Source organism: Aspergillus uvarum (assembly GCF_003184745.1).
Source record: "Aspergillus uvarum CBS 121591 unplaced genomic scaffold BO82scaffold_31, whole genome shotgun sequence".
In the NCBI taxonomy this organism is placed as follows: domain Eukaryota; kingdom Fungi; phylum Ascomycota; class Eurotiomycetes; order Eurotiales; family Aspergillaceae; genus Aspergillus; species Aspergillus uvarum.
The window spans coordinates 305,521-333,490 of NW_020291328.1; the positions used below are offsets into that span (position 1 = coordinate 305,521).

At 53.6% G+C, this 27,970-nt stretch overlaps 12 protein-coding genes across 12 annotated transcripts; 5 read left to right on the forward strand and 7 right to left on the reverse strand.

Moving 5' to 3' along the window:
* Nucleotides 1–866: 866 nt before the first annotated feature.
* Nucleotides 867–3,835, reverse strand: BO82DRAFT_336777 (uncharacterized protein). The gene is made up of 4 exons (XM_025633364.1): nt 3,132–3,835; nt 1,785–3,069; nt 1,431–1,717; nt 867–1,356 (listed from the first exon to the last, which is right to left on the reverse strand). Exons 1-4 carry the CDS (start codon nt 3,732–3,734, stop codon nt 1,042–1,044), a joined length of 2,490 nt encoding a protein of 829 aa, XP_025491389.1. The 5' UTR covers nt 3,735–3,835; the 3' UTR covers nt 867–1,041.
* Nucleotides 3,836–4,477: 642 nt separating this feature from the next.
* BO82DRAFT_392609 (putative C6 transcription factor) lies at nt 4,478–6,609 on the reverse strand (the record flags this gene model as incomplete). Its single annotated transcript, XM_025638628.1, has 3 exons — nt 4,478–6,164; nt 6,222–6,536; nt 6,590–6,609. The coding sequence occupies 3 exons, from the start codon at nt 6,607–6,609 to the stop codon at nt 4,478–4,480; spliced, it is 2,022 nt and encodes a 673-aa protein (XP_025491390.1).
* Nucleotides 6,610–7,184: 575 nt separating this feature from the next.
* BO82DRAFT_336782 (NAD(P)-binding protein) lies at nt 7,185–8,744 on the forward strand. Its single transcript, XM_025633365.1, has 5 exons — nt 7,185–7,718; nt 7,784–7,895; nt 7,952–8,042; nt 8,101–8,185; nt 8,252–8,744. Exons 1-5 carry the CDS (start codon nt 7,249–7,251, stop codon nt 8,487–8,489), a joined length of 996 nt encoding a protein of 331 aa, XP_025491391.1. The 5' UTR covers nt 7,185–7,248; the 3' UTR covers nt 8,490–8,744.
* Nucleotides 8,745–8,887: 143 nt separating this feature from the next.
* Nucleotides 8,888–9,858, forward strand: BO82DRAFT_354916 (HHE domain protein). The gene is made up of 2 exons (XM_025635313.1): nt 8,888–9,300; nt 9,372–9,858. Exons 1-2 carry the CDS (start codon nt 9,070–9,072, stop codon nt 9,708–9,710), a joined length of 570 nt encoding a protein of 189 aa, XP_025491392.1. The 5' UTR covers nt 8,888–9,069; the 3' UTR covers nt 9,711–9,858.
* A 430-nt stretch (nt 9,859–10,288) lies between these two features.
* Nucleotides 10,289–12,843, forward strand: BO82DRAFT_354917 (MFS transporter). The gene is made up of 4 exons (XM_025635314.1): nt 10,289–10,945; nt 11,011–11,467; nt 11,531–12,100; nt 12,165–12,843. Exons 1-4 carry the CDS (start codon nt 10,752–10,754, stop codon nt 12,417–12,419), a joined length of 1,476 nt encoding a protein of 491 aa, XP_025491393.1. The 5' UTR covers nt 10,289–10,751; the 3' UTR covers nt 12,420–12,843.
* Nucleotides 12,844–14,454: 1,611 nt separating this feature from the next.
* Nucleotides 14,455–15,726, reverse strand: BO82DRAFT_402770 (FPP/GGPP synthase family protein; the record flags this gene model as incomplete). Its single annotated transcript, XM_025639339.1, has 4 exons — nt 14,455–14,833; nt 14,915–15,241; nt 15,298–15,452; nt 15,514–15,726. The coding sequence occupies 4 exons, from the start codon at nt 15,724–15,726 to the stop codon at nt 14,455–14,457; spliced, it is 1,074 nt and encodes a 357-aa protein (XP_025491394.1).
* Nucleotides 15,727–16,771: 1,045 nt separating this feature from the next.
* BO82DRAFT_375093 (flavin-containing monooxygenase) lies at nt 16,772–18,229 on the reverse strand (the record flags this gene model as incomplete). Its single annotated transcript, XM_025637458.1, has 1 exon — nt 16,772–18,229. The coding sequence occupies one exon, from the start codon at nt 18,227–18,229 to the stop codon at nt 16,772–16,774; it is 1,458 nt and encodes a 485-aa protein (XP_025491395.1).
* Nucleotides 18,230–18,949: 720 nt separating this feature from the next.
* On the reverse strand, nt 18,950–20,407 carry BO82DRAFT_402772 (putative acetyltransferase; the record flags this gene model as incomplete). The annotated part of the gene is made up of 1 exon (XM_025639340.1): nt 18,950–20,407. The coding sequence occupies one exon, from the start codon at nt 20,405–20,407 to the stop codon at nt 18,950–18,952; it is 1,458 nt and encodes a 485-aa protein (XP_025491396.1).
* Nucleotides 20,408–20,769: 362 nt separating this feature from the next.
* On the reverse strand, nt 20,770–21,850 carry BO82DRAFT_284914 (putative short-chain dehydrogenase; the record flags this gene model as incomplete). The annotated part of the gene is made up of 4 exons (XM_025631478.1): nt 20,770–20,893; nt 21,002–21,006; nt 21,086–21,397; nt 21,443–21,850. 4 exons carry the CDS (start codon nt 21,848–21,850, stop codon nt 20,770–20,772), a joined length of 849 nt encoding a protein of 282 aa, XP_025491397.1.
* Nucleotides 21,851–22,602: 752 nt separating this feature from the next.
* BO82DRAFT_375096 (uncharacterized protein) lies at nt 22,603–23,663 on the forward strand (the record flags this gene model as incomplete). Its single annotated transcript, XM_025637459.1, has 2 exons — nt 22,603–22,685; nt 22,739–23,663. The coding sequence occupies 2 exons, from the start codon at nt 22,603–22,605 to the stop codon at nt 23,661–23,663; spliced, it is 1,008 nt and encodes a 335-aa protein (XP_025491398.1).
* Nucleotides 23,664–23,981: 318 nt separating this feature from the next.
* Nucleotides 23,982–24,853, reverse strand: BO82DRAFT_402774 (uncharacterized protein; the record flags this gene model as incomplete). The annotated part of the gene is made up of 3 exons (XM_025639341.1): nt 23,982–24,342; nt 24,617–24,692; nt 24,754–24,853. The coding sequence occupies 3 exons, from the start codon at nt 24,851–24,853 to the stop codon at nt 23,982–23,984; spliced, it is 537 nt and encodes a 178-aa protein (XP_025491399.1).
* Nucleotides 24,854–25,734: 881 nt separating this feature from the next.
* On the forward strand, nt 25,735–27,952 carry BO82DRAFT_416362 (acyl--CoA ligase; the record flags this gene model as incomplete). The annotated part of the gene is made up of 6 exons (XM_025639994.1): nt 25,735–25,833; nt 25,893–26,012; nt 26,091–26,558; nt 26,632–27,059; nt 27,142–27,687; nt 27,919–27,952. The coding sequence occupies 6 exons, from the start codon at nt 25,735–25,737 to the stop codon at nt 27,950–27,952; spliced, it is 1,695 nt and encodes a 564-aa protein (XP_025491400.1).
* Between the last annotated feature and the right edge of the window lie 18 nt (nt 27,953–27,970).

Consider the following 27,970-nt stretch of genomic DNA (forward strand, 5'->3'; position numbering starts at 1 on the left):
GGACACTATCGACAATCGGCACGCCACAATACGGACGTTTTCTCTGGGTCAACCCAAACCTAGCTAGTAAGCTCGTGTGAGTCGATGGCGATCTAGAACGAGTCGATGGTTCTGGATGTTGGTTGTGCGCGATGCGACGGCGGCTAGTGCAGTGAATGCAGGTGTCGTGCTAGTTCTTCGGTCTTCGCAGTAGAATAGTGAAGTCTAGTCTACTACGTAATCCGGCCTGTCTGACTCCGGCGCAGAAACGCACTTGAGGTCTGAGCTTAATTCCCCTGTCCCCCTCCCTTCCCCTTTTTATGAGTGAGTAGATGCTCCTTTTCACTCCTGTGTGCCCAATCACCGATAATGTGATGCCCACGCGGATGGCGTTGCCTAAATTGCGATTGCAGCGGGAGGGTCGGGATTATCATGAACCAACGGTCGGGATTCCTTGCCTGGAAGTATTCTCCCTTCCCGATTGTGTAGCAGTGTCCATCCCGGGCTCAGTCGTTCAATTTCTTGATTCTTGTCTAGATTGTGGTGTGGGGTGGATGGACCCTGAGGGCTAAGTTATCAGCTAGACCCCCTAGTCGACAGTACTACTCTGGACTACGTCGTTACCGAGTCGATAGCTCCGCGCGTTGCCATTGCATTATGCAATCGAATTGCCCCTCCTTCATCCTTAAATCTGTTCACATGACTATCAGGTAAATCAATCGCAATCCTGCATGCATATATACCCCCCCAATCTGCCCCTCCCTCAAACCTTCCCAATCCACCGAGAAGAAAAAGCAAACACCGAGAAAACCTTTCTTCCCGCCGAAAAGGCAAGAATCCCGAACTTCCGGGTTTGCTTTTCGCTTTTCTTAATTTTTTTTTTCTTTGGCTTTTTGTGCTCGCCCTCGCCTGCCGGCTTGGCTGGCTGGTTCGGATGTTGGCATTGATAAGCCACGGCCACTAGACCCGAACCGGAGATCCCGGATCTCGGAGATCAGCCGGCGCCCATGGATTGGGATTCTGGTTGATGTTATCTGTCACCGGCACAAACAGAACAACATGTCATTCGCTGGGTCTTATCAGTATGCAATGCAAATGAAGACGGGTCGGTTTATTCCATCGCCCATAGGTTGTCGAACGTCCAGGCGGCGGGATTGCCGAAGAAGAATTCTTCGAGGGAGAGGTCTTCTTGGCTGAAGGTTGGCTGTTTGTGTTTGTACTGGTGGTTAGTTGGGGTGCTCTTCTGATCCCCAAAGGGAGGGCTTTGGGGAAAGGGTCTGAACTTACGCGGGATAAGTCCGGGTCGAGCAGAGACGCTCCGGTTAAGTCTGCGGGTAGATGGAGTTGGGTCGCGGTGGTGGTGTCGGGCGGGTTCATCTATACAACTGTTAACACCCACCCAGACAGCTGATTTGACTGCTGGGGTGAATGAAATGACGGCCATCACCCACCGTAATCAGCCGCATCGGAAACAGAAGCTCCTTCGCCTTGCGCAGATCCTCCTGGTGCGCCAGCACCCGATGATACTGCCGCACCACCTCGTAGATCGCCTCCTCCTTCTGCACCGCCGGGTGCGCCGGGTCGTGGATCCGCGACCGCAGGAACGCCGCCGCCGCCGCGATGTACCAGTAGTGCGTGTACCCGGTGCCCAGGCGCGTGGTCTTCTCCTCGAGAAGGTGCAGAACCGCCTCGATGTAGTGGATCAGCGTGGTGCTGTTCGATTGGAGGAGGAGGTTATCTTTCCCCCCCAAACTTTATCAGTATATCTGCCTTGACACTAAGGTGGAGGGTGGGCGTGGACGTACCGTGCACGCTGGCAGCGATGTACATGTTATGGCAGATCACCAGCGCGCTCTTGAAGTAGTCGTGGCGCAGCAGCAGTAGGAGGTGGTTCCCCGCCTCCTTGAGCTGGCGGTGCTGGTCGATGAGCCGGAACGCGGCGTTGAAGCACACCATCCGCGAGAGCGAGTAGCGCGGGTTGGTGTCTGCCTGCCGCGCGAACGGCGCATGAAGCAGGATCAGGAAGTGTCGGAGCTGGATGTCCAGCAGCACGCGGGCTAGAGTTGGGGTACGTCCTCGTGCTGACATCCCCGTGGTGCCGGCGTCGTCGTCGGGCCACGGGGGCAGTCTGTGCAGCGCGGCCGTGATCCGCTCCTCGTTGCGGAGCACCTCCTCGTACTCGGATTGCGCGTGGATATCGTTGACGAGGGAGTTCAGGGCGGCGCGCAGCGGGAAACTCGACGCCGAGACCCGCAGGAACGAGCACGTCGTGTACACCTCCGCCGGCTGCGAGGGCGGGAGCGCCGCGGCGTCGACCGCCAGCGCCTCGTCGTTGATGTTCAGCGGCGGCGCGGTGTCCGCGGTCATCGCCGCGCCCGCGGACGGCATGCCGCGGTCGGTCGAGATCTGCAGCTCCAGCTCGAGGATGGTCGCCCACAGCCGCCGGCGCATCTCCAGGTCGAAGACCGACACCCGGTCGCCCAGGATGGTCGGGTCGCGGTGGAAGCCGGCCGACATGGCCTCGCGCACCAGCGTGCCCGCCGCCGTCCACGTGCGCTTCTTCTTCACCACGTTCACCATCTTCGCCACCAGCAGGAGGCACCGGATCTGCCAGATCGCCAGGTAGACGTGCTTCTGGCTCTGCCGCGGTAGCCACGCCTCCACCGCCTCAATCCACAGCGTCGCGCGCTCGCGCGCCATCGCGCTGTCGCCGATGTATTTGGGCTGTTGCTGCTGCTGGGCCGGCGGCGCCGCGAGGCAGCCCACGCAGGCGAGCATTAGCATCAGCGTGACGACGAACGCCGGCCGCGCGGCGCGGCTATCCTCGCGGAATGCCTCGTACTCCCGCATGAAGCTGGGGTAGTGCAGGATGCGGTAGAGGGTCTCGAAGGTGTCGAAGTAGAGCTGCACGTGGGCGTCCATGGTCTCCGGGTCCGGGAGTAGCCTGACGAGTTCCCATTCATGCTGCGGCAGCAGGTCCGTCCGCATGCCCTTCCACTTCACCTGCAGAGCCTTCAACTCCCGCTGCAAGCTGGGCAGGGAGGTGCGCTGCATGATTGTTTCCTTCATGAAGGATCGCAACTCAGGAAACTAGCCCCCATGAACATCAGCGAGGTGCCTTGCACAGTGACGAGTCGGAGAGTAACACCCACATGAGAAATCAAACTAATTGGATTCGTACTCCCGTAGTAATGGGTCTTGAAATTCTCGCCCCGCAGAATCGTCGTCTGCACCCGCAGCCGCTCCCCGCCGGACCCCGGGGGCCCGATCCCATCATCATGACCATCGGTGTTGTCGGCCGCGTTACTGCGGATCGACGGGCGCTCCTCATTGATTTCCGTCGCCGACGACGACGCCCCAAGTAGCTGCCAGCTGCCTGCGTTCTGCGGCGCCGCCAGCGATACCACCCTCGCCTCGGGGGCCGGTTGGTTGACTGTGTTGTGCTTCGGCCCCCCTGGGCCAAAATGGTCCTGTGGCGCCGGCGCTGGCGCCGGCTGGGGACTGTGCAACGTGTACGCACTATTGTGCAGCAAGGCGGACCGCTCCTCCTCCGGCAAAAGGGGGGATTCATTGTAGGAGCATGACTCGGCGATCCCGCCTTTCCGACACCGCCCGCAGGCCGGGACCTCGCGGTCGCATTTGAGCTTGCGACGTCGGCAGTCGTAGCACGAGAGCGCCTTGCGTCTGCGTTTGGGCTTGTCCGAGCTCGGTCGCCGAGGGGATTTGGAGATCCGCGATGGGGGGTGGGATTGCATTTTTTGTTGATCGGGGCTAAGTTCGGCAGAAAGAGAGAAGGAGCATGGCAGATTGCGTCGTAGCTCCGAGGCGGGTGCGCGGGGCTTATGAGGTCTCGGACATTGCTCGCCTCGGGGTTTAGGGGCTGGGGGATTGGCTCACTCGGTGTTATCAGAAGTGAGATACTTCAGTGGGAGTTTTGATTGGTGGAATCCTTTATCTGATTGATTGATAACGGGTGAGGGCCGGAAGGCCAGGTTCCGATTGGGTTGATGTCGGAGTCAAGGCTCGGTGGGCAGTCGCCTAGCCACCTATCTTTAGGACTGATGGGTGCCTGCGATGCGCGCCATCTTAGAGTTGCTATACGCGCTCAGCACACGTGTGATATGCTGCGGTCACGCAATACATGGCCCGTACAGGCAGGGTAATTTGTCACGCAAGGACTGTCGGTACGCGCAAGGGTATCCTTGCGTAGGTGTCAATGTGTGGCCACACGCCCGGGAAAGCGGACAGCTCGGAGGAGATACCCGGTTTTCCAGCCCGCATATGCATCTACATCATTGTTCCTGTATGTATGACATCGATGCATCACATTACCTTGCATTTGTATACCGACGCAAAGTGAGTGCAGTGAAAAGTTCACCATGAAAAAAAGATCTTTTCGATATTGGGTCGGGGCTTGAAACGAAGCTGGAGCACGTTGTCCGAGAGTCTACACCAGCGATGACGGGGACACAATACGCTTAAGTCACGAAGTATCCCGCTAGAAACTCATATTCAGGAAAAAGTCCAGGTCGATCGCGTCCGGCTGCGCAAAAGGATAGAACGAGACATCGTCCGGCGCAGTGGGGATGACCGTGTCGTCCCCGAGGCCGTGGGTGCCCTCGCCCAGCGAGCGCTCGAGGTGGTCGATGCCCTTGCGCTTCTTGTTTGCGGACGCCCGCACGAGCTGTCGGACGGTCGCCAGCGCCTCCGTAGCTAAATGCGTGTTGAGCCGGTCGGCAATACTCTGCAGAGTCTCCATCGCGCGGGGGATCACAGCCAGACTGTCCGGCGTGTCGAGCGCCAGCAGGACACAGATGAACTGGAACACAGTGCCCAGAACATTCCACCAGGGCTGGTCCATAAAGACCAGTCTTTGCGCCGGGGCGAGCGCGGCCGTCCCCGCGCTGATGATCTCTTCAATCTGCTGTGGGTGGAAGTGGAAGTTGATCAGGCGCAGCCGACGGTATAGGCAGAAAATGAGATCGGCTTTCACCAGCACCAGGAAGTCATGATCGACTTTGATACGGATGACCTTCCGCAGCGCGGATACTTGATCTTCGGCGCCTGCGCCGACTTCCCGGCTAGGAGTGCTCACAGGTATAGCCTGAACCAAGGAACAGAGTTGGGAAGAAAGGTCGGTTTTGAAGGTGGCAGAGAAGTCCTCTTGCCGTGCATGCAGCGTGGGGTTCATCACGGACCGCCCATAGTCCCAGGCGATCAGCGTTTGCAGACATTCGGCCACCTGCGCAGTGCGTCTGGGGTTGTACGGCTGTCGTGATGCCGTGTCGGGCGGGGCCCTGCCGGGCGCCAGCATGAAGCCGTCAGGCCCGTGTTGGAGTCCCGTAGCCTCGACAAGATGCATCATGGTGCAGCTACAGAGCCAGGAGACATGTGGTCTACTCGTCGTGCGCATGTATAGCGTGCGCAGGAAGTATGCGGCCACGTGCTCGATGGTCGGGAATCGGCCGGCGACGTAGTCCTCGAGGATGCTTTTCGCGTGCTGCACGGCCCACAACTCCTTCTCTTGGGTCAATGCTGCTTCGGCACCGTGGAACAGCGACCCCAGTGCCACGACCCCGCCGATCACCGCCTCAAAACTCAACCCCTGAGGTTTCCTGTGCCAATGGTCCTCGGCCCGCTGACGCAGTTTCTCGTGGTCCAGGAAGTTGAACAATGGGTGAATGGCGGCCATGTAGACATCTATCAGGCGTTTGGCCACTTCCCAGTCGATGACCTCGGCAATTTGAAATCGAACGCGGGTTTCCGGTTCCCGTCGGAGTCCCGGGTTGTAGGCGAATGAATGCAGGCGTGGGGGATTGGGAGCCTGCACGTCCAGCCCCACGAAGAGAGGAAACGCGACCGAGGACTGACGCCCCACGAACCGCTGCTTCCAGGGCTCCAAAATCCCTTGAGGAGCTGACGGGCTGTCGGTGCGAACCGCGCTGGTTCCTTGCGCAGCCACGTGACCACCGTCTGGTACAGTTCGCCGTGCAGATCCCGGATGCGCGCTCGAAACATACTCGCAATCGACGTTGGAGCTCGCGCACATGCTGCATGGAACATTGCCATCGCACTTGACTCTCCGCGACCGACACTGCGTGCAGGCCTGGCGCGATCGCTGCCGCTTCCGGTCCAAGCCATCACCCTCCTCATCACTCGATGACTGCAAGTCGCGTCGTGCATACCTACTCCACGTCAACCTTCAGCCACAGTCCCACTGTTCGGGTAATCCATAGCCTTACTTTCGACTCCCCCCATCGGCCGCGACATATTCCGGCTTCAGCTTGGACGACCGGGACTGCTTCCAGTTGTCGTGGGTGGACGGGGGACACGTGTGGGGGTGGTAGACCGTCACGCGAGGCTGTCCTTTCTTGGTCCCAATTCGGACCTCATATTTACAGAGAGGATCCCGACACTTGGTGATGTGGCGGGCGGGGTCTGACTTGGCGACGAGGTAAGATTCATGGCGGTCGGCTGTATGGCGGAGAAGGGTGTGACGCGCCTGGGAGATGGTGTCGAATGTCATACCGATGCAGAAGGGGGTGATGTTCCCGGGGCTAATAAATGTTAGTAAGAATTTTGCACCTGAAGATGTATGCGAAAGGCATACGATTGGCTGGATGGATCCATTCTTTGTGGCGTGGCTAGGGAACTATGGGAGGGATGGCGTTGCGTTGCATGGGCAGGGCAGAAGGACAACCCTGAGACCATGCCAAATGCCATCAATGCCACCACAAAAGCTGGGCATCCGAACGGAAGGCGGAGGGGGCCACCATGGCACGTGACTGCATCGCTCACGTGACATGGCATGACGCATTGGGGAAGTCGCGCTGCGATGGACGTGGACCATGGGTCGTCATAACTGTAATAATTGTACAGTTAATATCTCCATGTCTGATATTGCTGGATGTTAGGCGAAACGCGCTGTAGCTCGATTGCAAAGGAAAAAGGTCGCTGGCTGCCCCTCCCTGCAACTACCTCATTGGAACGTTTTACATATTCAACAGCGGTACACCCCAATGGATCTACAAATCGAAACGCCGTGCATAATTCAGATGACCGACCCGCACACAATCTCAATACGAGTATCCATGGCCTGGATCCGAATAGCCCATGATTTCAGAATGACGCGAGGAACAAAAGTCCTTCATACCTGGGGTATAAAAAAATCCGCGTCAAGAGCGTTTCCCTTAAAATGATGAACTTCTCAGTGTACATACTATCAACAAATAGAATCTATTGCTCTCAATTCTCACTATCAAAGCAACCATGTCCCGCAAACTATGCATCACCGCCGTGGACGGCCATACCGGCTCCCTAATCGCCGAGCTGATCCTGACGGACCCCAAGTTCACGAAAGCCGTCAGCTCCGTGATCGGCCTGACGCTGCACCCGGACGCCAGCGCCTGCAAGGAGCTGAGCAAACTGGGGGTGAATATCGTGCCCCACAAGCCGGGCCGCCTCCGCGAGATGGTCCGGTCACTCAAGGAGACGGGGGCGGACGCCATATGCGTGATCCCGCCCGCACACCCGGACAAGCTCGACATCACGAGCGAGCTCATCGAGGCGACCAAGCAGGCCGGGGTCGCGAATGTGTGCATGATCAGCTCCGCCGGCTGTGATCTCGCCGAGCGGGACCGACAGCCCCGGCTGCGGGAATTTATCGATCTCGAAGTGCGGCTGCTCGCGTGCAAGGGCGATCCCTCCACTTCCACCGGTCACTCGCCGGTTGTTATACGGTAGGGCTTGGAAAACGAATGCATGGATTTCAAACAATCGGTGTAATAACTGTTGGAACCTGCAGACCCGGATTTTACGCGGAAAACCTGCTGTTGTACTCCCGCCAGGCGCAAGAGGAAGGGCTCCTGCCGCTGCCGATTGGCAAGGACCATAAATTCGCACCCATATCGCTGGGGGTATCTTTCGCTCCTTCTACGGGCTGTGACCGGACGAGGAAGCTGACTGCTGCTAGGATGTTGCCCAAGTCGCAGCGCATGTCCTCTGCGGGAAGGGCAAGCACGGATTCAGTGACAAGCACCGAGGTCAATTGATGGTGCTGACGGGTATGTACAAGACACGCCCTCATCTTGGAAAGGCGAAATTATGCTGAGTGGGACATAGGCCCGATGCTTGCCACAGGCGACGAACTGGCGTCTGCAGCCAGCCAGGCCTTGGGAGAAGAGATGAAGTTCGAGGATATCTCCGAGTGGGTTCATTCCCTCCTGTCGTTGGCAAACTAGGGCATCCGAGACTAAACAGTGAATTCCTGCAGAAACGAAGCCAAGCGAGTCTTGCAAGCGCAGTCAGACAGCGACCAGTCCGAGGTGCAGTATTTGCTAGAATACTACTCGTTGGTGCGCGAGGGCAAGACCAACTACATTTCCACCACGGCGTTCCATGACGTCACCGGGGGTCATCCCCAGGAACCCCCGGACTTCTTCAAGGTCTATGCCCAGGAGTTTCATCCTAAGCGCGCCAACAAGAGACGTAAGCTGAGTGGGGGCCAGTGAGCATGGTTACAGTGGCTTGCGGTGATGTAGTGAGTGGATCATTGTAGATGTTTTCGATCGCTGGTGATAGTGGTGGCGGTGATGGATGCATCCAGCTCGTGTTAATGCCAAGGATCAAAAGCCAGCCTTCGTGTTACCCCACAAAATTCCTGTATCTGCGGGGATGATCTGTGAATATTGCTTGTTTGCCACTTGACTTGAATTGAAATACATTGACTGTGATTCGTGGGTCAGATGAGGGGTTGAACCTCGATTGCTTCACTCTTTCTTTTGCCGGGGTCACAGCATCGTCAACCTGAGTGGTCGGGATAATGCTTCCGGGGACTCCCAACCAAGAAAAGGACAATGACCGGTGTATCATCCCAGCAAGCCGTAGACGCAATCCGCGACATGCTAGATGTTCTGGGATGCTGAGCTGTCAAGCGCTAATCATGACGTGACCTTGAAGTGATCTAAGGAGGTAATGTCCAGCAGCCAGTGGTATTTTGGTAGTTTAAAACACCGCCATCTGTTCTGCTGAGGCTGACTTGCCACTGATCATAACCATACGTGCCCACTTCTTGCACGAAAACCGTCCACAATGACTCTGATCAGCGACGCGATCAAAAACGACCACCGCGACCTCGAAGAGGCCTACAATAACATCCTGACCGCCGCAGGCGACGACGAGAAGCGCCGGTGGCAGAACCAGTTCACCTGGGAGCTGGCCCGCCACTCTATCGCGGAGGAACTGGTGCTCTACCCCGCGATGGAGAAGCACCTTACCGACGGGAAGGCGATGGCCGATAAGGACCGGGCGGAACACAAGACGGTAAGCTCAGCGGACCTGCCCCTTCTACCAGACAGTCTTGGAAGTGGGATGAGACTAAGACGTGGATTCAGGTGAAAGACCATCTGGAGAAGTTCCAGAACTTGAAGCCGCACGACGCGGAGTTCATCCCGACCATCCAAGGACTCTGGGGCTCCCTTTCTCAGCACATCAAGGAAGAAGAAGAGCAGGACCTGGTCAAGCTTGAAGCGAAACTGGATAAGGAGGTGTCCAAGGCCATGGTCTCCTCGTTTAAGCGGACGAAGATGTTCGTCCCGACTCGCAGTCATCCGTCGGCGCCTGATAAACCGCCCTTTGAAACGGTGGCCGGATTACTGGCTGCGCCCATCGACCATCTCAAAGACCTGTTCAGAAAGTTTCCGGACCAGGCTGCTAGTGACATTCCGCCATGAATGCTGTCGGAGAATCTGTTTGGTGAACTTGTGCGTTGATATATGCGTCAACAACTTGTTAATCGATAGTCTTGAGGAGATTGCCATGAGTGTACTGAGTAATGCAATGTTTTGGAATAGGTATCATTGACATGTTTAATGGGGACTGTGAAGCACTGTAGCAAGATCGGGCGGACGCGTAGGAATGAGCCTTCTAGAATCCAGGGCCACGTACAGTACTCAGACCTTCATGAAGCGTGACTCAAATCCGAGAAGCTAATTTGCTTTGGGCATTAATCCTATCACAATCAGCCCACGGCCCACTGGCTCTAGAACAACATGAAGCTCATGAGGGTGTCAGGTCCTGCGCAATTCAGGGACATGATCCTACTTCGATGCAGTCATGAGTCAATTGACCCGGAGTTGGCGGTGTAAAAGTGCCGAGTTGGGAGCGTGGCCGGCTTAGAATTACTGTAAACAGCTAGAAGACGGAATAGCCCAAAGCGGGACCGGAACTCCGACAACCGATCGCCGACGCAATTTTCCCCCGCTTGTGCTCTCCCCTAGAGTTATGAATATGAATTCAAAGATTTGTCAGGCTCTTGATCGAACTTGCGTGTCAACATGGTGTTATTCACATATTTGCGTAGATGAGAGACAGCATTATTCATCATCAGACACACTCGGTGATCCACCAGGGAATTTCTTATGTTAGCCCGGGGTGAACGGAGCATATGATGGCGGGTCACTACCCAGGTCCGCGGACCGGACAAGTTATGCCTATGCGTTGGGACGCCATGTGTCTCGCCGGTAACTCCTATCTCCACACTCCGGGCCCACCAGGCAAGCTCCAGCTTTTTTTTTTTTTTGGCTGCCCTGAAAGATACGCCAGGGGACATATATAAGCTATAGGTCCACCTGGGTTCAAGGTGGTGGACCATGAGCTTGGTGTCGATCCAAGATCTCTGACCACACGGATATCGTTGGGGATACATAAGGGCTTGATCTACGCCACAACAATCCATCAACGAATTCACGACAGCACACGCATAAAGAAGCATAATGGGCGCGGTACAAGAGGAAAGCACACCACAAAAAGATGTCGAAGCAGCGGCTGGACAGCCGCAGAAAGAGAAAGTCGTCGATCCATATATCGTGGATTGGGAGGGACCCGACGACCCCCAGTGTCCCATGACCTGGCCTTTGAGCAAGAAAGTGCGGCAACTGGCCGGAATGGGAGTCAACAGTCTTCTCACGTACGTGAATCGTAAGGACTGGAAGGATATCGTCACGGAAGACCTAGCTAACGTGCAGGAATCAGACCTCTATCGTCGTCAATGTTCACCCCAGGTGAGGCAGACGTACTGGCTGAGTTCCACACTACAAACTCCACCCTAGGTTCATTCGTCGTCTCCATCTTCCTGCTGGGCTACGTGGTCGGCCCCCTGGTGATTGCGCCGTTGTCGGAGATGTACGGCCGTTGTCGACTCTACCACATCTGCAACACCCTCTTTCTCATCTTCACCATCGCATGTGCGGTCGCCCAAACATTACCGCAGCTATTTGTCTTTCGCTTCTTTGCTGGCGTCGCCGGAAGCTGTCCGATGACCCTGGGTTCCGGCACCGTGGCGGATCTCATCCCCAAGGAAAAGCGCGCGGGCGTGATGGCCATCTGGGCCATGGGCCCCATTTTGGGCCCCGTCATCGGGCCCATCGCCGGGTCGTTTGTCTGTGCGAACATCGGCTGGCGCTGGGTCTTCTGGATCATCGCCATCGCGGTACGCTTAGCCCCCCTCCAACCATCACGGAAACATCCCCAACGCTAATGACCCATCCTCCAGACCGGAGTAATGCTCATCGCGACCGTCTTCTGCTACCGCGAAACCTACAGCGTCGTGCTCCTGGAGCGCAAAGCCGCGCGCCTCCGCCAGGAAACTGGCAATGAGAAGTACCGGTCCAAGTTCGATCGCGGCACGCCGCGCAAGGAGATCTTCCGGCTGGCGGCGGTGCGACCCGTCAAGCTGCTCTTCCTGTCACCGACAGTGCTGCTGATGGCGCTGTTCGGCGCCGTCTCCTACGGGTACCTGTATCTCATGTTCACGACCATCACCGCCATCTTCGAGGAGGTCTACGGCTGGCGCCAGGAGATTTGCGGCCTGGCGTACCTGGGCTTTGGGCTCGGGGCCATCCTGGGCCTGCAGGTCACCGGCTACGTGGCAAACCGCATCGCCGCGGCCCACACGGCCCAGGGCCGGTTCGTGCCCGAGTCGCGGCTGATTCCGTGTCTGTACGGCTCGTGGCTCCTGCCCATCGGGCTGTTCTGGTATGGCTGGTCCGCCGACAAGCAGGTGCACTGGATCATGCCGATCATCGGGACGGGGATCTTCGGCGCGGGGCTGATGTGTGTTTTTGTACGTGCTCCCCCTTTCCTCTCTCGTACGTGGTCTGTATATGCTAACTGACTGTTAAATGCAGCTGTGCATTAACACCTACCTCGTCGATTCGTATCTCCTCTACGCTGCCTCGGTGACGGCCGCCAACGCGGTGTTGCGCTCGCTGATCGGGGCGCTGCTCCCGCTGGCCGGTCCGTCGATGTACGATGCCCTAGGCTTGGGATGGGGGAATTCTCTGCTGGCGTTCATCGCGCTAGTCTTTTGCATGTTTCCTGTGTTCTACAGCCGGTATGGGGCCCGGATCCGCACGTCGCCCAGGTTCCGGTTGAATCTGTAATGGGTGCGGGTGGCACTGTTGTCTTTTTAAGCGAAACAAAAGGGTTTCTCTTCTCACTATAATGTACTTAATGATAGATCTGGAGCCTTACTTTATCTCATCGATATATTGTGGAGGTTACCCATGGTTTAAACAAGCATGTGTGGCCGGACGGTGTGGTGAGTACCTAGGGCTCATCGTCTGCTTAGCTCGACTCTAGCCAGTTGTTGAGCGTGAGCGACGGGAGAAGTTCGTCCAGTCCATACGAAGTTCGTTGCTACCATATCCCCTGCTAACACCGGGTCGGGGCTACGTGTGGATAATCTGGTAGGTGATAATGTTCCCGGCGTGGGGTGAGCAGTGCACCGTGTGCGAGCTGGACAGTCGTAACTTAGATTTGTTGTTATGGCCGGTTAAAATGGCACTCAACCGGATACTGATATTGTGGATGGTAGTTCGCTTTGAGTAAACTCCTGCAAGAACAATGCATTCTACAGAATGGATTCATGATTTGTGAGATGATGGAATTCGTTCTCCGGACGACGTAATTAATTATCATTATCCTCTGTACTTCAGAACACAGAAAAGCCCGGGTTCCCGGTGCCGGCGAACTGGGCATCGGATTCAGCCATCTAACCTTATTAGCAAATCTAGGCACAGGCAAGAGAGCGAACAGAGATAAAGCAAAAGAACAAAGAAGAAGCACCTTCAATCTCAAAGTCTGGTTTAGCATGACGAATTGTTCCTTCCCGTTCAGCCATTGACCATGGTCCACTTGAACAAAGTGTGGGTTGCACCGTCCGGTGAAGCATAGATCAGTTCGGCTGTGCTGTGCCGGTCCCGCTGAAGTTGTCCCGTCGTCGCTTTAAAGAGATAACATTATAAATGAATCAATATATCCCTTCCCTTCCCCTGTGTCGTTTACGACGCAGAAAACACATTACAATTTTGGCTTCCTCTACTTCAGGCAGACCATGTACTTTTCCAAGAGCAGTCTGCTGATCAGCTTCGCCTTTTGGGCTGTCGGCTGGAGCACCGACGTTCCTGGCTATTCCATAAACACACCGCCCACTGTTTTCAACTCCTCCTTGAGCTTCGGCCGGCATTATGCCGTGCTGAACCTGAACCTTATCAATGCAATGGTCTCCGCCGTCGAAAAAACCGAGGCTGGGCAGCAGTGGATCAATTGTACTGCCACCTGGATCGAGCAGCCTTGCGGCTCTTCGACCTGAACTATGATGTGTACGAGCCTCCCGGCCGTTCGACACGGTCTGATAGTTTGTAGATCTGGAGCCAGAGCATTCTTTGCGTAGAAGATGGCAAGTGTACTGACTGTACTGACTTGAATTCTCACGCCGCTACGTCATTGCCAAAAATACCACCGAGACTGCCTCTGACGGTCCTGGCATCAACGACACGATTCTCCAAGGAATCTTGCCCAAGCTCCCGGTCAACGTTATTGCTCTGGAGCAGGCAATCGACGCCTTGAGTCATTCGTGCCCAGCGGTTGCCTACGCATTATTCTGTCAGAAAAGTACGACCCTAGACGTAGATGTTGTGCCGAGCTGCTCAGGTAGCTAGGGTAGCAGCACGGGCTCTGGAAGGCTCGGCTCATATCTCGCATTGACAGCGACTGGCGAGTAGTGGGTTGCGTTCCTAGTTAATGTATTATATTTTGGACTGATGCAAAGCGATTGCCTCTGGATTTCCTTTTCTTTTGTTTTCTTTTTCTTTGCTCTCCTCCTTTTGCTGGAGACTTATTTATTCCCAAGATGGTTTCTATGATTGAATGAGAAAGACCTCGCGGCAATTAGAGCAACCTTTCAATTTTCAGCCCCCGGGATTCCAAATTTATCAACGTCCCAACCCCCGTCTTTTGTATGATCTTTGAGATAACCGAGCTATTATCACGTAGAACATCTGGGGGTGCAAAGATGCATTTACATGACAGGGAAATTCCGAGAAACAACTCATCCGCCCTAATTGACTACTGTGAACGCAGAGCAATATCATCCCGGGGAAGGATATCAAATCATCAATCTCGCGCATCTCCAAATCATTCAAATTCTAGGAAATCTAGAATTGCATTCACCTCGGCCGACCCACCACCGTCCAACCCTGCAACAATGGCCCGGACCTCGCTCATCAGCATGGAGATCTTCTGCCTACAGTACCGAAAGCTCCCCGTCGCTTCCATCCGCCGCACCGCGAGCGTCTTGACTGCCTCGTTGGTTGTCCGCTGGCGCAGAATGTGCAACAGCTGTCGGTTCGCAGAGTCCTGGCGGATACTGTGTATGATCGGGAACGAGAACTTGCCCTCCGTCAAATCCTCGCAGAACCCTTTGTTCGAGGTGTATGCTTCACCCTTCAAGTTCTGATAGTCGTCGCGGATTTGGAATATGGTGCCAACGAGGTTGATCAGTGAGACGTAGTTCCTGATTCAGCAGGAGCAGGAAGAGTAGAATTGTCAGCACCGGTTCTTGGTTTAGGGGAAGGTCAGCTCAAGTCATTCTTACCCTGACTTTCTGCTCTCGAGCTGCATCAGTCTGATCGCCAGCCTGAACAGTCCACCAGTCTTGTTGGACACCATGTCCAAATACTCCTCTTCCGTAGGACAAGTCAGTGAGTCCCGCCAGTAGAGGTCCATGCCTTGCCCGCGGTGCAAATTGAGCATTTCCTCTGTAAAGATGGGAAGAGCGGCAGGGTTGCCCAGGCCCTCTAGGTGCTTCTGCGCCAGAAAGTAGGCGTGATTCGCGGAGTTGATCGTCTGCGCGACCCCAAAGATGCTGTGCGCCACGGGGAGACCTCGCCGCAACGTCGACCGGTCTTGGATGTCATCAATTCTGTCGTCTGTCAGTCAAGCTCTGGGGGTGCAGGGCCATAGTGGATGTCTACTGACAAGAGGGAAGCCGTATGCAACAGCTCAATGACCCGACTGATCACGTTAAGCTTGTCCTGTGGGACCTCCAGGAGTCGATTGAACCCCGCGATGAGCTTTCCTCGGAAGCTTTTCCCGTGCGAAGAGAGCAGGTATTCCATGGGACCGGAGATAATCTGTAGCCGAAGCACCTGTGAGCATGATGGTCTCCCTTTTTGTGAGAAGATATCTGCGAACCTCCTCCTGGTTGGGAACGTGATTAGTTGATACTTGGTGGCCATGGATCTCAGGTCTACCGCTTTGCATCCCGAGACTCCCGACACGAGGTTGTGACTCCTCGATACGTGTGTCTAACTTCTCATCAGAGTGTCCGTAGTTCCCGACCGGGGATGAGGTGTTGTGCTCATCGATGCCTAGCGTCTGTGGCTGTGGTATTGCCTCGACAGTCATTGTATTATATTCTATCTCGTAGATGAATATTATGGAAACGATTTGGGATATGTGCTCGGGTAAGATCACTTAGAAGCCGCTGTTAAGATGTTTCTTAGTGTATTCAAGACAGAATCCACCCCCACATGCACACTCAAATGAAAAGGTAAAAGCTTCACAACTGAGACTCAAGGTAATCGTTGTGTCCCTTGTAGGGGTACTGCGAATACTCATCATGAAGTCATAATCCGAAACAGCACAGCCCAACAGGCAAGGGGAACTATTACCTCCCTGTATGAAGTCTTGAAGTCTTCGTTGTGGAGGACGAGATCCACATGAAAATACAAGTATGCAATATCCATCAGCCAAGGGGCATCATGCGTCGGCTGCTCGAGGAGCATTATTTGGCGAAGTATCTGATGAATTAGACTGATTGGAGAGCTTGCAACACTTATGACTTTCCAGAGTAAAGTCAATCCCGGCATTATGGATATGCTCCGCTGATAGAATGCAGGAAGACTGTAAGGGGCTTGAACACGTCAATCATTCTTTATGCAACGGCACCCTCATCGTGATTGCCCACACAGTGGGGCCTGTGCCTTGCAAGGGGACACCCTTATCGAAGAATACGAGACTGTAATGATATATGGAAGGTAACAGTGATAATTGTTTGGTCATGTATGTGGATATGGCACGAATAAACTCGGGTCTAGAGTAATTTGGCATTATCATTGAGTATTTCTGTGAGTAAGGGCTTGTACCCAAGACCATTGGAGAGTCGCAATGTTAGAATGTGTCTTGTTTGAATAGGCCAGCGACAGATGAATCTCTTATGCAAGTGGCCAGGTATCCAGGAAGTGCGATCACTCAAGATATCAACGAGGGTGGGATTTGATTTAAAGATAGTGTGCTCTGTATATACACTACTCTGAGTCTACTATGAATCAGCGGCAGCATGCGTTTGTCAGTACACGTACATAGCTACAAATGCCACGCATCAGTGACTTCCCTAAGCAGAGTGTAGGAACTGGCTGCAGTGTATAGATATAAAACTATATTGGGACCATCAATCGGCGTCCATATACTCCAAGCCCTCTGTGAAAGAGCCATACTTAGCATGAAAGTAGTCCCGTAAATAGTTTGAGCGAGGTCTCCACGGCCCGGCGGATCCTGCCTTAGGTATGCTCCTTTTACCAGCAACAATGTATGTCGAATTCAGGTCCCAAAGTGGACGCACAGAAAGATCTGACGATTCATGTAGACGAGGCGTGACAGCCACGCTGTTCGTCCTCTTCATGTGCCTGATCATTCGGCAGGCGAGCACAGCCGTCACATCCGAACCCATCGTCCAGGACGCGCTCGTGAGATATCCGAGAGCGAAGAACGCATTCGGGACACCATCGAGCATTATCCCGTGCCACATGAATTTGTCAGACAAGTCGCATATCTGGCCGTCGAGGTCCACCTGGATCCCACCTCCGATCCGGAGTTTCAGCCCCGTTGCTGTGACAATAATGTCTGCATCGACGGCTTTCCCATTGTCCAGGATAAGACCGTCTGCAGTACAATGTTGGATGTTCGCTGTCTCGATGCCAACCTTCCCGCTACGGACGCTGCGAAAGTAATCGCCATTGGGACATGCTAGGAGCCGTTGGTCCCAGACCTTGTACGTGGGGTTGAAGTGTGGCTCGAGAGGAACATGAGCTGGGAGCTCTTTTTCGACCTGCTTCAGCAGGTAATTCCTCGCATGCTGGGGCCATCGGCGAGATGCATAGTACCCGATCAAGGTGATGAGGAGCCACCGCAAGCGTCTGAGCTTGTATGCCACTGGAGCTGGTAAGAGTTTGGTTAACCACGATTCGGCCTCCGCCAGCTCCACGGGCGTGATATAGTTCGGGCTTCTCTGGATGACTGTGACGGCGGACGCGGTCTCTGCAAGCTTGGGAACAAGGGATATAGCCGTCGCCCCGCTGCCGATGACAGCAATCCTTTTGCCTGAGCAATCCAGATCTTTGGGCCAAAATTGCGGATGGATCACTGTTTCTAGAAAGTGGTCGAGACGCGGGATTTGGGTGGGCAGTGCCTCGTCGTGGTCGAAATACCCCGTCGCGAAGATCAAGTATCTTGCGCCGAAGTAGTGCTTTTCATCATCGACCGTAGCCGTCAGGTTCCAGGCATAATCTTGGGATGACCAGGCTGCTGTCGTGACTCGATGACTAAAAAGAATGTGGTCTTCAATTCCGTGCTTCGTGGCAGCATCGTTGATGTACTTGAGAAAGGACTCTCCATCTAGCATGATCTTCTCGCCATGGTAGGGGTGCCATGTGAATCCGAATGTGTATATATCCGAGTCAAGACGGGCCCCAGGGTAGCGCATCAAGTCCCAGGTCCCACCGGCAGCATCGCGGGCTTCGAGAATAACATACTTATGGTCGGGCAGCTGTGTCTGTATTCGATATGCGGAATTAATTCCAGCAACGCCCGCGCCGATGATGACGATGTCGTATTTTCCAGAGAAGGACATCTTTAGAAATGGTAAGACGAGGTTGTACCGGATGCAGAGAAAGTCGTTGAGCATCCTACAGAGTGATTACGGACTAATCTATATCAATAGTTCATTAACACAGATTCTTAGATAACGTATATTATTTTGAAAATTACGATGGTACATTAAGATATGTCATGCACTGTATATCTTTCGATGGTCTGGCTGCTACAAGGCCTTTCATATAGATTTCTCAAATATGTCACCACGAGCGTAGCCAGATACTGGCACAGATAAGGTATGTTGTTTCTCTATAAGCCAATAAAGATGTCGGGGGATGAGATACGATGATATACGGAGAACAAAAGCTCCATATAATTCTGGCGTTTGGCTGCAGAATTGCTATTATGTACGTTAAGAGAGATGAAGGAATATGTAAGGAGGCAGTATTGAATTGTAAGTATCTATTTTACTGAGAATCCATCCTGACCTATCACATTATCCTCTAGGTAGATCGACTCGTTCAGGCACTGCATTATTCTTCAGAGGAGATTGGGAAAGATGCGGTGAAGGACTGCGGAGATCAGGGGCATGTTCTGATTTGCGGAATAAGGGCCGAAACAAACAGCCTTATCAAAATCATCCGGATTAGACCAAGCCGATCTGATCTCAGATCTGATCTCCGATCTGGTCCCGATCCGAACACTCCAGTACGTGTCCTCAGTGCATTCCAATTATCCCGATCCCGACACCGACCCCTCACATTTTGGCTGACACATTGTCAACCAACCAGTCCATGAAAGGGTCCTGAGAAAGTCGTACCATGACCTCTCGCTGCAAGGTGACCCGCACCTCCCATGGCGCTGGGACCGAACTCACCCGAGCGGGTAGGATGCAGACCGTGCCATCGATCCTGTTATCTGGGCTATCGAACTCCACCACCTTTCCCAAGACTGGGCCAAAGTCCAGCCCATACACTCCCATACGACGCAGACTCGTGGACGTAACATCCGCTTGCCGGAATCTTGGACTCCAGTCTATAGCCTCTTGCTTTTCCCGGATGAGTGTTTTCACGAAAGTATCGTCCACACGCGAAAAGATTGCATGAACCTTGAGCGCGAGGTCGGTGAGAACCTGCAGCCCGTGGGCCGTCAGAGTTGGTGTCTGTGTAGGCTGTGATACGGACTCCAGAGCAGCCCGGATGGGTGAAGAGGTCGCAGTCTGGACAATCCCATTCCCGATGTAAGACATTGGCAGTGGCGGTGTCAGGGATCGACGAATCTCGATGATCAGGATGAGGGAGCTCTGGGCTGAGTCGTCTGGACCCTTTAGGGTACCTGAACAGGGTCGGTACCGCGCCCTCATGATGACGAGCCATAATACAGCGGATATGATATCATTCGACGACAGCAACGCCTGGGGCTGAGAGAATACGGGGTCGTTCTCCATGCGGCCCTGCCCGAGTGCATTGCACGCCACTTTCAGATACTCGATTCTGGCAGGTTTCAAGGTCAGACGCCGGCTGATCAGGTTTTCGGCAGACTCAAAGTTGGCCACCCCCAAGGCCTGCAAGTCCCGCGCTGATGATCTTCCACTGATCCCACTCGCCGGACTGGTCTCAAGCATTGCCTGTCTCCCTTTCAGGAGGTCTGATGCAAGGGAGAGCCCCTGAATCGTACTGTCTGGCTCCCGACAGCATCTCGCCAATGCAACTTGGATGATGTAGAAACCTGCGGCGTCCAGCACGGAGTGGTGAAAGCACACTGCCACGACCAAACCATCTTGCATGAGGTTGGCCTGCCACCGAATGATGGGGCACTGCTTGGCAGTCGCTGCGGCGAGGGGCACCGGCAGATAGGTATCACTCAACAGGGCATCCTTCGAGATTTGATTGCCAGAACAGCTGGACCCGTGGGATCGGCGGGCGATGTATTCATTCTCGTGATGTCTCACCTGGAGAATGGGAAATTCGCGAAGAGATTCCGATGTTGGTGGGTGAACCGTACGAATGGTGGGATTGTCCTCGCCAGAACGGGAGTTGATCAGATTTCCTACTAAGAACGGATTCGCCTGAAGTAACCGGTGAAGAGCGTCCTCAAGAACAGGCACAGCTCTTCGTGGGTCGTCGACGAGAAATGAATAGAAGAACGCTATGTAGGAAACTGGCATCATGTGGTCCAATGGCGTAAGTCGAATTGGATCGAAGTAGAATGACATGTTGGTAGAGAGAGCAGAGGCAGTTGAATGGTTTGTTGCAGGAAGACAATGGCCATTCTGAGGTTCAAAGGGTTAGAGACAAGTTTTTATGCATACATTAACGATACATTTCCCAACACACGTTTTGGCTTTGAATCAGACAGTATACTACCTTCTCGGAGCCCGTATGGTTGGTATCAGGTGCATGTATAGAATCCCCAACTAAAATACCCGAGCATTTGAAGGTGCTAAGGGCAGAAGGTATGACACAAGAGACTCCATGCATTAATCATATTGATTCTTTAATTGCTAAGACATACACAGAGGTAATTCACGAAGGAGGGGCTTTGTATCTACGTGCCCTTGCATGGTTCCGAGTCATATCAATTGACCAAGTTCAAATGAGACTCCAAACCAGGGTCCACACTGTCGAGAATGCCCACTATCTCCTTCCAGAGTCTTTCCTGGCACAGAACCCCTTCTCGGCTGGAGGCGAAACTGGAAACACTGCAGGGCACAGTCAGATTCGGATCTTCATGTCAGGTGGGTATGTACTTACGGTACTTGGCCCCCTTGGCTATAGTAGGTGTCTGGAGAACCCTTTGACTCTGTTACCGAGGCTAACATTACCATTCGCGCCCCATCATTACAGGTCCGAGCAAAGCAGCGTGCCAAGAGATCTGCTGGGGCAGATCGTACATTGCGGAATAGTTCGCTCTTGCATAGCCCAGGGGATACTGAGCAAATCGAGAGCTTTCCCGCGTCAACGCGTCGAGACATGGCCTGAGCCCAGAGAAGCTCGAATAATTTGGACGTGTAGTAGTGCTTGTAATGATTGAATGGTTGGGCCTTTTGATTGAAAGAGTCCAGCATACTGCCTTGCCTTGCAAATGGCGTTGGGACCATGGCGTGACCCTCGGATGTCACAAAGACTATGCGTGGTGGACCACTTTGATATCGGAGACGCGGAAGGAGTGACAAAGCCAGAAGAGCATTAGATAGTACATTCACCTGGCCCAGTTAACGTCGTCCCAACAAAGAACTAGTAAGTTGTACTTGGAGGGAAAGATCAAACCCGTCTCCTGAAGCCATCCACTGTGAGCACCACACACCGGCATTGAGAATGACCAGATCGAAGGACTTGGAGTCATCCTTCAGCTGCCCTACAAAGCTTTTGACGGAATTGAACGAGGCTAAATCACATTCTCGCACCTCAATTCTGGCCGTTGGAACACCTCGAAGGATCTCCTGTCGAGCAGCCTCGCCTCTAGCTAGGGATCGGACGGCGGTGACCACCTCAGCACCCTGTGATGCGAGGATCATTGCAAGAGAAAGACCAATCCCGGAGTTAGCCCCCGTCAAAAGAACCGCCTTTCCATGGAGGTCGACAGGTGCAACTGCAGGGATTGTGTAGAAAAGCTGTCGGAAAAGAAAGGCGACTAGGCCATCATAGTACGGCGCCATTTTGACAATGCTGTTTCATCAAGAAGGCTGCTGGGGTCAGAGAAGTGTTGTAGCGACGCCCAGATACTTCAGTGTGATACTATGTCAAGCTGATCGTTGCGGTACTTATTGCCTAGCAGTAAATGTTTCCCGTTGTCTATGTAGTTGCCATCGATGCATGTCTATCTGGTCTTTTAATTGCCTTGCATGGAATTGAAATATGCTTTGGTACTTCTTTCAACAATTATTGGTCACAACCCAAATGTACCACTGTGCTTGATGTTTCCTCTGCCGATTCAAAGCCAAGCATATACCACATAAATCATTGGACTGGTGCACACCCCCTCAGGAGTGGTTGCACAGTGTTGTCATGCAGCCTAGTTTATATGGTCGTCGGCCCCACAGAGATGGCTTAACAGCAGATCGGTATAGAGAGAATCCCGGAATTTGTCAGACCTTCTGTCCGCAGATTGACTTTGGCTGCCGTACCACAGACTTAGCCAACCCTTACCTGTTAAACCTTCTGCCATGTACCATAATACTGTACTGTGATACCCTGATCGTCGCCAGATGCTGATAGTGGATGCGCTCTCTACATCATCATGCACGCAGATACCACCCGGTGGACTTACCGAATCTGAGATACAGGAATGATTTGTTTAGAGCAAGGCTGCGAGATAGAATATCTTCTAGCCAGAAGTCGCCCAACTCCGATGTTCTGAGTACATGTCCCAGCCGGGTCATTGTGTCTGAATTCCTTGCAATCCGACAAGATGCGGCTTTCCCCTCAGCAGACTAGCAAGAGCGCGGCTCACACTCACGCGAGACCGAATTCACGGACGCCAATTTATGCCGTGTGAGGTTTTTTCTGCAACGCGATAAATGTGAGCTTTGTACTAATGAGCACAGGAAAATCGGAATCTCGGCTATCACTTCGGAGCTATCGTTGACCAGTGCGCTTCTGGGAGACAATTTCACCGCCCACTGTGGCAACGCTGTCGCATGCCTATCCGCACGACTTTCGGACTCAAGTCTCTCAGTCCAACAATTTTCAGCCCGGTTGCCTGGGGTGTGTCTTGCGATATTGGCATTTGCATATGTATTTGACATTGCAAACCAGGCCTTCTCTGTGGAGGAGGATTCTCTCAACAAACCCCATAGGCCTATCCCCTCCGGCATAATGAGTATGGAGGGGGGTTACACGCGCTGGCTATTGAGTTGGATTCTATTCCCCATCCTGCTCCATCTTACTGTGGGCTTCCAAGCCACTACATTTCTGGTCCTGTGGGAAGTCTGGGTTTTGCTCTTCTACGTGTGGCCGAAGTTCAACAACTGGGCCGCGCGCAATCTGTTCACAGCAGTTGGAGCCGTTCTCCAGCTGAGTCTGCTTGAAGCGTTGCTCACGGATCTCAACTTACCTAGTATGGAGGAGAGCTCGCTCCGGTGGCTCTTGTTTAGCTGGTTAGTTACGACCATTCATGTTCAGGAGTTTCATGACATGGACGGCGACAGGAAGGCCGGGCGTCAAACACTGCCACTGGTTCTGGATCAACGGGGGCAATTCTGGCTACGAGGTGCCACGGCCACACTTATCGCATGCACTGCAATTTCCAATGGTTTGCGGGTCGATTACGCAACTGTGTCATTGGAACCAGCGCTGTTGCTTCTAGGGCTGTGTCACCTCCTTTCCATGCTAACGGTGGCTGTGCGTCTTGTGAAGCTACCGTTCAAGGAGGCCGACAAGGTGACCTACAAGTATTACTATACTCTTGCAACTTACACTATGCTGCATTTTCATGTCTGTGCGGCGCGACGATTGTGGGCAATAGAATAGTCCACACATCCTCCCCAGTACAGTAGCCTCATTGTTTATCCTTCCCATAGCACTAGCTAGTCATATAGTTTACTGCTGTTCCATGTTGTTTAAGCATCGGCATTATAAGTATATTTAAAACCTTGTTTGCGCAATTCTTGGCTCGTAGCTCTGCTGCATCTGTGAGACTCAAGCATTCTTGTCAAGTCAATACTCAAGATCCTCTACGAATGTGGGAAACAACCCTCCCGTTCAACGAGAGACCAACGCATCATCAACCCCCATCAGATATCTAACAAACCGCTGCACCCGCACTAGAAGCACATCATGCCCACAGACTCAAGAAGCATACTTTGGTAACTGAATAACACCATCTGATCCGATATTTACCGCATCATAGATCTTCTGTGCGACGTAAGCAGGCTCAAGAACAGGCGCGAGCACAGAATTTGGGGGTTTGATCCAGCTAAACAAGGGCGTCTGCATCTGCCCGACCTCCACGAGGAAGAAGCGAGTCCTCATATCATACCCCAAGCGTCGCGTTTCCGCCTCGAGGTTGTGATGCGGAGCGTTGAGTCCAGTTTTGCTGCACGCATAATCCGAGAGGCCAACGGGATACAGGTGCGCGACCACCGAGCTGATATTGACTATTCTTGCGGGTTTCCCGCCGTGGATCAGCTGAGAGAGAGTTGCACGGATGCTATGGGTCGGTTAAAGCAGGTCTATGTTGATGGTCTTAGCGAAAAGATGGATCGGTAGGTCGTGAAAGGGGAGTCGGTTTATGGGCATGGCCGCGCAGTTGATCATAATATCCGGCGTCCCCATCTGTTCTTTGCTAGTCCTTCTCATGAGTTTATTGATCATGGGCAGATTCGTACTTATGTCGGTCTGGATTGTGTTCATGACAGCCTCTACACCTTTGTAGTCCCACACATCGCACTTGAAAATACCCCAAGCCCATCGCCATGGGTGACTAGGACAGATTCATCACATCTTTGATGTCTACAACAGCCACACGGGCATCGTTGACCCGGTACAGCTCTGCAATCTCTTTTCCCCGGCCCAATCAGCCCACCTGTGATGTCGACTACCTTTCCCTCCACACTCATACCGCTGGCCTTCCCCCTGCACTCGCGGAGCTTGAGCCACGAGGTTGCCGCAACGGCAACGACTACGATCGTCACGCCCGCCGGAGAGGATACCTGCGCCATCATGGTGCGATAGCCTGCCAGATGCATCTTCCCCAGCGACCACAAACAGAGCAAAAGTAGTGACACTGCATACGGCCCGAATGAGGACTCGTTGTCGCATACGAGTGGGGAAAAGCTTGCATCGGCTAAATTTGCCGCCATTCATCTGCCTTGCCGGGCGTTTCGGGAAGCGAGGAGCACATAGCGCGGCAAAAGTTCCATTTACGTGCATGCAACTCCCGACACAATGTGATCTGTCTGATACCAGGTCTAATCGTATCAAGCGCGCGGCGCATTCCCGGGGTCTGGTCAGGTAATGCGGTATGCCCTTGCTTCGATCAGTGCATGAATTGGCGGTGTATAATAACGAGTCATGTCCCAGTGGCAGCAGTCGGCCAATGAATTCGGAGAATGGACCTACAGAACTAGAACCTAAATGGATCAAATTCAATGTAGATGACATGCAAAAGTGATGTATAGTACAGTAATGGCAGCTCCGCCGCACGGCGACCTTACACATGTTTCGCAGCGGGCCCCCCTCGATCACATAGATTACCACTTAACAGAAACAGCACAGAATTCTATCGTCCGTCAGAATACGATAATGGGTTCAGAAGTTGTTGAGTGCTTGTATTAACATTAACATGGTTATGTCATTAGAACTGCTTGTTACTCTGAAGGATTGGTAAATATTGCCAAACTGTGACGGTGTTTATGCCAGATGGTAACGAGGTACCTTGTAATTTATGACATCCTCCTGTGATACAACCGACCGCTTCATATCAACAATATTGCATAGAGCATGAAATAAGAACACCATCTGCGTTGCTTCACCGTGTGGATTGGGAATGACACCAGCCGTTTTCTGACTTAACACAGTCGCCTCTCCACTTCCTTTTACAATGAGCATGATCTTCAAGCCAGATAGACAACTTCCCGTGCCAAACAAAGACATCCTTTCATACATCTTCGACGACCCTGAATATGATCCGAACGGGCCGGTAGGACAGATTGCTTGAAGGATTTCCAATACCACTGCAAGCTAACCATTGCGTGCCAGATTTATATCGACGCCCATAACCCAGCCCACACGATATCATGTAATGAAGCTAAGAGGCTTGTCAAGCAGCTCATCCAAGGACTACGGAACTCAGGACTCGAACCCGGAGATTGCGTAGTGGTACATTCTTTCAACAACGTCAGCACCTCCTGTCAAGTGTATATCCCAAGGATGAAGGCTAACTCCCATTTCGAATAGATCTACTACAGCATCCTAGTCCTAGCCATCATTGGCGCTGGCGGAATATTCACCGGCACAAACCCATCCTATACGACCTCAGAGCTCGTGCACCATCTCCGAACGTCGAAAGCCCGCTTCCTCATCTCCCAGTCCAATCTCATACCTCCAATCCGAGATGCGGCAAGACAGGTCAACATCCCCAAAGGCAACATCTGGATCCTCGACAGCCACAACGCCTCTGCTGACCTCGTCACAAGAGATAATCTCTTCACTGTCTCCAATGGTCTATCAACCTGGCAAGCACTGCTCACCCATGGCGAGACCGAATGGCAGCGCTTCGACAATCTCACCACCGCGAGGGAAACAACCGCTGCCCGATTCTTTAGCAGCGGGACGACGGGCCTCCCAAAGGCCGTCGATGTCACGCACTACAACCTCGTGGCGCAGCATACGCTTGTCTTTGAGGCACACCCGCGGCCCTATCAAGTGCGCGACCCTCCTTGACCCCTAACCCTATCTCTCATCCGAACACATAGTCAACTGACCGTGAGAAACGTAGATGTCCTCCCTAATCGCCCTTCCGGTCTTCCACGCTGCCATCGCCCCCCTCGTGCACATCGGCGCCCTGCGCTCCGGCTACACGATGTACATCATGTGGCGGTTCGAGCTGGGACCGTATCTGCGGTTCGCGAAGGAGTACGCCGTCACGGATCTTATCGTTGTGCCGTCCATTCTCACTGCCATCTTGGCGTCCGACCGCCCGGGCCAGGGGACGTGTCTGAAGAAGGTGAGAAATGTCGTTTGCGGTGCCGCCCCGCTGGACAAGGAGACGCAGGGTAGGGTCGTTCGCGAGCTGCTCGCGAAGGGTGTGCCTCTGACGCAGGGGTGGGGCATGACGGAGACGTGCTGCGCGGCCATGATGTTCCCTTACCCAGAGGGGGATGACACGGGGTCTGTGGGGCGCTTGGTTCCCAATGTCGAGGCTAAGTAAGCCTGTATCCCACATTGTTCGGATTGGGCTCATTGTGGTGTGTAAAGTAAGGGCTGACGACTGCGAATTATGTTTTAGGTTGGTCAACGACGACGGAGAGAATGTCTCCGCCTACGATGTCGCCGGCGAGCTCTGCATCCGCGGCCCCACTGTGACACCAGGCTATTTCGACAACCCAGCGGCGAACGAGTCCGCGTTCGACGCGGATAGCTGGCTGAAAACTGGTGACGTAGCGATATGTGATGGTGCAACGCGCAAATGGTACATCGTTGATCGAAAGAAGGAGCTCATCAAAGTCCGAGGGTTTCAGGTAGCCCCGTCGGAGCTAGAGGGTGTCCTGCTGTCGCATCCGGCCGTGGTCGATGCTGCTGTGGTGGGCGTTCGTGATCCACTGTATGGCATTGAAAGGCCGCGAGCATTTGTAGTGGCCAAGCCGGGCGAGCTGCTGCGTATCGACGAGGTGAGACGGTATGCCGCTGAGCGGTTGGCCAAGTATAAGGAAATCTCTGGGGGTGTAAGGTTTCTGGACGTCATACCCAGGAATGCAAGTGGGAAGATTCTGAGACGGGTGTTGAGCGGCTTAGATAAGTGTGATGCCGAAAGTGGGGGATCGAATTCGAAATTGTAGGTTTGCGGGATATTGAGGTGACTCCGAGATCAATACATCAGAGTCGAAGAAAAGCAGTCCTGTGCATATATTTCGAGTTTGTCGCTTTTTATACGCGTTTGGAAATCTCGGATAGCGTGTTGAGCCTCGCGTAACCTTTCCAGATGCATTCTCACAGACATACGAGGTACCCACTGACATTGATACGCGCACGTGATTAGATACTTTCCTCAAATATTACCTTGTAGACATCATTTCGCAGAAGCCCTCAGTCCGCACTGAGAAAGCACACATGGCTTT

Coding starts and splice junctions, on each gene's coding strand:
- BO82DRAFT_336777 (XM_025633364.1), bottom strand. CDS start 3,734: ATGCAATCCCACCCCCCATCGCGGATCTCCAAATCCCCTCGGCGACCG. Junction 3,070..3,131: donor CAATTAGTTTGATTTCTCAT/GTGGGTGTTACT, acceptor CATGGGGGCTAG/TTTCCTGAGTTGCGATCCTT. Junction 1,357..1,430: donor TTCCGATGCGGCTGATTACG/GTGGGTGATGGC, acceptor ACAGTTGTATAG/ATGAACCCGCCCGACACCAC.
- BO82DRAFT_336782 (XM_025633365.1), top strand. CDS start 7,249: ATGTCCCGCAAACTATGCATCACCGCCGTGGACGGCCATACCGGCTCC. Junction 7,719..7,783: donor CACTCGCCGGTTGTTATACG/GTAGGGCTTGGA, acceptor TGGAACCTGCAG/ACCCGGATTTTACGCGGAAA. Junction 7,896..7,951: donor TCGCACCCATATCGCTGGGG/GTATCTTTCGCT, acceptor GACTGCTGCTAG/GATGTTGCCCAAGTCGCAGC.
- BO82DRAFT_354916 (XM_025635313.1), top strand. CDS start 9,070: ATGACTCTGATCAGCGACGCGATCAAAAACGACCACCGCGACCTCGAA. Junction 9,301..9,371: donor ACCGGGCGGAACACAAGACG/GTAAGCTCAGCG, acceptor ACGTGGATTCAG/GTGAAAGACCATCTGGAGAA.
- BO82DRAFT_354917 (XM_025635314.1), top strand. CDS start 10,752: ATGGGCGCGGTACAAGAGGAAAGCACACCACAAAAAGATGTCGAAGCA. Junction 10,946..11,010: donor GGAGTCAACAGTCTTCTCAC/GTACGTGAATCG, acceptor TGCAGGAATCAG/ACCTCTATCGTCGTCAATGT. Junction 12,101..12,164: donor CGGGGCTGATGTGTGTTTTT/GTACGTGCTCCC, acceptor TGTTAAATGCAG/CTGTGCATTAACACCTACCT.